The 6,000-nt window shown below is 31.6% G+C and overlaps 1 protein-coding gene across 1 annotated transcript; it reads left to right on the top strand.

Moving 5' to 3' along the window:
• The first annotated feature begins 1,011 nt into the window (after positions 1–1,011).
• On the top strand, positions 1,012–4,441 carry LOC104216417 (B2 protein). Its single transcript, XM_009766444.2, has 5 exons — positions 1,012–1,849; positions 3,132–3,232; positions 3,344–3,427; positions 3,921–4,031; positions 4,143–4,441. Exons 1-5 carry the CDS (start codon positions 1,180–1,182, stop codon positions 4,182–4,184), a joined length of 1,008 nt encoding a protein of 335 aa, XP_009764746.1. The 5' UTR covers positions 1,012–1,179; the 3' UTR covers positions 4,185–4,441.
• The last annotated feature ends 1,559 nt before the right edge of the window (positions 4,442–6,000 follow it).

Below are 6,000 nucleotides of genomic sequence, written 5' to 3'. Positions count from 1 at the left end.
ATATAATTATGTATAATCTTGTATTATAGTGTATATGAGTATATAAACACATCTTATACACTATTATATACTTTTATACACCTTTATACAAACGTCTGTAGACGAAATTCTTCCATGATTTTCAGTTGCAATTCTTGTTCAAAATCAGTCCAAATCTCCATTAAATGACTTCAAATTTTATATACAACCTCCTTATACTATTTTTAACAAGTCTAAATAACACTCACTCCAAATTTCTCACAAAATCAAATTCGAAATCTAAATCCACATGTTTATGCTTGTTAAAAATTTTAATTTTCACCATCCAAATAGATTTGGTTTGTTGAACTAATATCTGAGTCACTGTTACTGATTAAAAAATTAACTTAAAAGTTTGAACAATCTTTTTTAAAAGTTAATATTAGTAATTTCTATAACATATTGAAGTTGGATGTTGAACCTTAGCCTATTATTTTTGGGCTAGTTGGTTATAAATTGAAATATGAGCTATAAAATTTAAAAGTATAGAGCTCAATTGTTGTTATGTGAAATTTTTCCTATCTTTTTCCTAATATTTTAACAAAACACTTTCAATCTCAAGAGTAAATACTTTTTAAAAGATTATAAACACCTTTTATAGCTTAGTAACCTTTTTTTGCTTTTCAAAAGCTTGGCCAGCAAACTGTATATTTATAGAATAAAATTATTTTAAAAGTAATTATAAATGAATTTCTTAATAAGTTTAATTGACTATTCGATAAAATAGTACTGACATAATATGTAACGTGTAAATAAAAAAGGAAAAGAAAATTATACATAAATCCTTGACAAATTTACTAGCACTTCACTCTTCTTTGGATCCATCAAATTTCTTTGCCTTTTCCTTTTTCGACTGTTTACTTTTCCACACTCTCCTTTGACAATCTCACACGCAATTCCCCCCCCCCCCACACCACCCCCACCCACCCCCACCCCCCCACGCACCCCCACCAACCTCATTTTCTAGGAAATTTCCTCAACGCCATTACACCTAAATTCCATATAAACCCATCTACCTTTTCCATTTTCTCCTCTCAAAAACACCATTTCTCTCTGTAAGTAAAACTCCCAACTCTTTCACAACCAAAGACTCAAACTTTACACAAATTCTTCATTTGGGTATTCAAGAAAAGGAAAAAAGTTTCTATATTTATACAAAAAATGGAGAATAACAATCAATCATCTTTCTGGCAGTTCAGTGATCAACTCCGTTTACAAAACAACAACTTAGCAAATCTCAGTTTAAACGATTCAATTTGGAGCAATAATTATATTTCCAGAAAACCTGAAGAAAGAAGAAATTTTGATATAAGAGTAGGCGGTGACATCAACAACAATTCTTCAACTGTTAGTAATAACCCCAACAAGTCAAATTACAATCTTTTTAGCAACGACGGTTGGAAAATCGCCGACCCATCGGCGGCTACCGGCGCCGGAAGTGGAGTTGCCGGAAAAGGGGTTCTTGATTTTGGTTTAAATGGTGGGTTTAATAAAGGGATATATTCAAACCAAGGTTTGAATTTTAATTATAGTAAAGGTATTAACAATATTGCTGTGAATACAAAGGGTGTATTAAATAAGAAATTTGGAAAAGGTGGTGGTGAAGATGAGTTTGGATATGGGAATAATAAAAGTGTGAAGAAGAATAATAAGAGTAATAATAAAGAGAGTAATAACAAGGATATTAATGGTGAAAAACAGAATGGAGTTGATAAAAGGTTTAAGACTTTGCCACCAGCTGAATCTTTGCCAAGAAATGAAACTGTTGGTGGATATATTTTTGTTTGCAACAATGATACTATGGCTGAAAATCTAAAAAGGGAGCTCTTTGGTAAGTTCTTATGTTATTTTTATTTCTTGATTGGTATTTTACTGTGTTTTTTGTAGTTAAGAATTTGTTTATCAATAGGTGGAATTAAGTTATTTTGAATGGATCTATTGCCTGATTTAATAGGCTATTGCTAAATATTTTGTTGAAGAATTAGTAGACTAAGCAACTTTTGTCTAAATTTTTTTCCTCTTTATTATCTAGAAATTTGTTGATGGTGTCCAAGATTAAATCTTTACAGCTATGAATTGTAATTTTAGTTTAAGTTTTTTTGTTTTAATTTACCAATTGGTGGTATTAAGTTATTTTGGATGAGATTTTTTTGCCTGATTTAGAAGGAATGATAAGAGTCAATTGCTAAAGATTTTTTTTAGAATTGAGAGATTAAGTTATTCTAGTCTAGATATATTCTCCTTTATCTAGGAATAGGTTGATAGTGTTAAAGTTTGAATCTTTACAGCTATGAATTGTAATTTTAGTTTGATTATTAGACAAAGGGAAATGGAGTATAGTATTAGATTATTTGGAGATGCTTATGAAATTCCTAATTTCAGTCTATGGGAAAAAAAAATATTTAGGATTTCAAGAGGAATAGGATTATCTGATGGTAATTTAGGGTTTCCTTATTTTAGCAGTATTGGTTTCGGAGAAGTGGATCTGAATATAGCAGAATTAATACAAAAGATTCATATAACCAAACAAAAATATGGGATTAAGGCATAGTTTATTAATTGATCAGATAAATTTACATTGTTAGCTCCTAAGATTTGATTCTGTTTAATATAGAGGAATCTGTAATTGACTCTTAACTAGTTTAGAATTGAGGATAATTTATTCATTAAATAGTGGAATTTACACTGTTAATCCCAATTAGATTTATGCTTCCTTTAATAAGGATTCTTGAGTTTCTATTGGAAACCGCCTCTCTATCCTCATAAGGTAGGGGTAAGGTCTGCGTACACACTATCCTCCCCCTCCCCAGACCCCACGACGTGGGATATTACTGAGTATGTTGTCGTTGTTGTTGTTGTCCTTGTTTAATAAGGATTCTTTAATTGACTCAAAACAGTTTAGAATTGAGGCTAGTTTATTCGTTGATCAGTGAAATTTACACTATTATTAGCTCCATTAAGATTTGTGCTTCTGTTTAATATATATAGGATTCAAAAATCGAATTCAACCAGTTTAGAAATGAGGCTATTTTATTCATAAGTGGAATTTAGATTGTTATCTCCATCAAGATTTGTTCTTTTGTCTAATATCATCTACTGCCATTATATGTCAGGATTGCCGCCTCGTTACAGGGACTCAGTTCGACAAATAACCCCTGGGTTGCCTCTGTTCCTCTACAACTACTCGACCCATCAGCTTCACGGAGTTTTTGAGGTTTGTATTTCTGTTTGTATTACATGGTTGAAGGGAAATGGATGAATTTTGTAGGACTATCACATTATTCTCTTTTTTTGTTTGGTCGAACTAATACATAAACCACTACAGGCTGCAAGCTTTGGTGGGTCGAATATTGATCCGTCTGCCTGGGAGGACAAGAAGAACCCTGGTGAATCTCGCTTTCCTGCTCAGGTGAGAGGAAGTTACTGAATGATATTACCTTCCGCACATAATTTGTTTTGGATATTGGACTGTCATCAAATGTTAATTGTTACACTTCGCCTACCATCTTTGTTTCGGTTTACCATATTAAAGTTACGTAGTCTGTGTTTGGTTCAACTTGAAGATCATTTCAAAATTAGATGCATACTATAGTAGCATAGTTGAGCCGCAGGACTTTGGTCTAGACGCATAGTGAGGGTTGGGCAAACACCACGGGTTTGTATAGCGCTACAAAAAAGTATGGTATTTAAGTTGAAAGGGGTGGAGGAGGGGTTCATTTTTTCCACCAAGTTACAACCCGTGCACCAGTAGCCGTAGGGGATTTCTCGATTATGAAAATGTTTACTAGAGTTCTTCAAAGTTATACAGTGTGTATCGAAATCAATCTACATACGAATGATTCAGTTGTTTGTTTGTGGTTCTTCCTTTCTGGGGATCTCGACTTATAACTTCTTGCTTACAGGTTCGTGTTGTGACAAGGAAAGTTTGCGAACCACTCGAAGAGGATTCATTCAGGCCAATTCTTCACCACTATGACGGCCCTAAATTCCGCCTCGAGTTAAATGTTCCAGAGGTGATTATCATCTTCTTGACAAGACTAAACCCTAAATATCGATCGATCGTTCCACGTAAATGTAAACGAAATCTTTGCTTAACATGAACACTTTGATTTGTGTTTTTGCAGGCCCTCTCTCTTCTGGACATTTTTGAAGAGAACAAGAACTGAATGAATGTATAGTTCTTGCATTCCAGCAGAGAATGAAAGAGAAGGATATATAGAGGAATTTGCTTCTAGTATACTGAAGAGTTTGCAGAGCATAAAACAAGAAAGTATTTACTGTATATATATAAATATATATATGCAAAACATATGATCTGGAGGAACACTTTTTGTGTGGAGATTAATATTAATATTATGTTTTGTGTAATCAGCAGGAATTGCTGCATAATAAGGAGTTAATATGAGTAAACAACTTATATTTATGTTTTGTTCTCTTAATAATCATCTTATTGTTCGGTGTTTAGTTGCTACGTATAGCCCGTTTGGCCAAGCTGCAAAAATCAGCTTAATTTGAGAAGTCCTTTTTTTTTTCTTTAAGCTCCTTTTTTTCAAAAGTACTTTTGGTGAGAACAGTTTGTGTTTGGCTAATTAGTTTGAAAAGTACTTCTGAGCAGCATTAGTGTTTGGTCAAGCTTTAAAAAATTATTTTTAAGTGTATTTTTCTCAAAAGTGTTCCTTAAAAAAATGCTTTTGGAGAGAAGCTACTTTTTTCTGCTTCTCCAAAACTGCTTCTGTTCTCCTCAAAAATACTTTTTTTCCTTCCAGAAACTTGGTCAAACACCTCAATTTTTGGTTAAAAGTGTTTTTGGCAAAAAGAAGCACTTTTGGCCGAAAATATGTTTGGCCAAAGAGACTATTAGTCTTCTAGCCTGTTTGGTCAAACTGTAAAACCTCAGTTTACTAATTAACTTGAAATGTACTTTGAGCGATAATTGGTATTTAATTGTTTTTAAAAATTACTTTTAAGTAGTATTTGTCAAAAAGTACTTTTTGTGAGAAGTTATCTATTTTTGCTTATCCAAAATTGCTTGTGTTTTTTTCCATAAATATTTTTTTCTAAAAATTTGGTCAAACACTTCTACTTAAAAAAAAATACTTTTTATTTTTGAGAATCTCGGCCAAACAGGCTATTCCTCTTATTGCTCCGCTTTGGACACTTCAGAGGATACTGTTAACCAACGAGTTTCTAGGAAATTGAGGAGTAAAAAAAATTACTTGCATTCGGTGTTTATATCCAATTGCATCGGTTATTCTCTCGCATAATATATTTACATCAAATTGTATTAATTTATCTTGATTAAGTGATTTATTAGGTAAAACATTATGTATTAATCACGATTGAGTGAGATGAATTTATTTATAAATATATGTTACGTACTTATTAGTTTGATGTAATAAGTTTTTACCATGTCTATTACAATTTACAGAAAAAGATAGAGAAGATCAAGTGCAAATTCTTAGCGAGATATCCAGAGTTAAAGCTTTCTAATTTAGGTTTATTTCACACAAATTAACATTTGAGAAAATGACAATGTATAGTCATTGTAAAAATAATAGCCGATATATATATATATATATATATGCACACACACACATACATTTTGTATATTTTATACAAAAATTATATAAATTTTATACACTATTCGGCTACCATATATAAATAATTTTTTGCGCGGGCTAAAAATGATAATACCCTTAACATTTATGCATACATTTTTTTATAAATATTTATCGTTTATATGTATACACACACACATACATTTTGTATAGCCTTGCTTCCCATTGTAATTGTCACTGTAGCAGCAGAGACACCGAGCTACTTCGTACCTTTTTCATATTTTATACAAAAATTATACAAATTTTATATATTTTTCGGTTACCAGATATAAATAATTTTTTACGCGGGCTAAAAATGATAATACCCCTTAACATTTATGCATAATTTTTTTTAATAAATATTTATCCAACGTGAAAATTAAGA

This window comes from Nicotiana sylvestris, chromosome 8, assembly GCF_000393655.2.
Source record: "Nicotiana sylvestris chromosome 8, ASM39365v2, whole genome shotgun sequence".
NCBI classification, from domain to species: Eukaryota; Viridiplantae; Streptophyta; class Magnoliopsida; order Solanales; family Solanaceae; genus Nicotiana; species Nicotiana sylvestris.
Note: the sequence above shows the minus strand (reverse complement) of the source record. Positions and strands in the feature narration are given on the sequence as shown.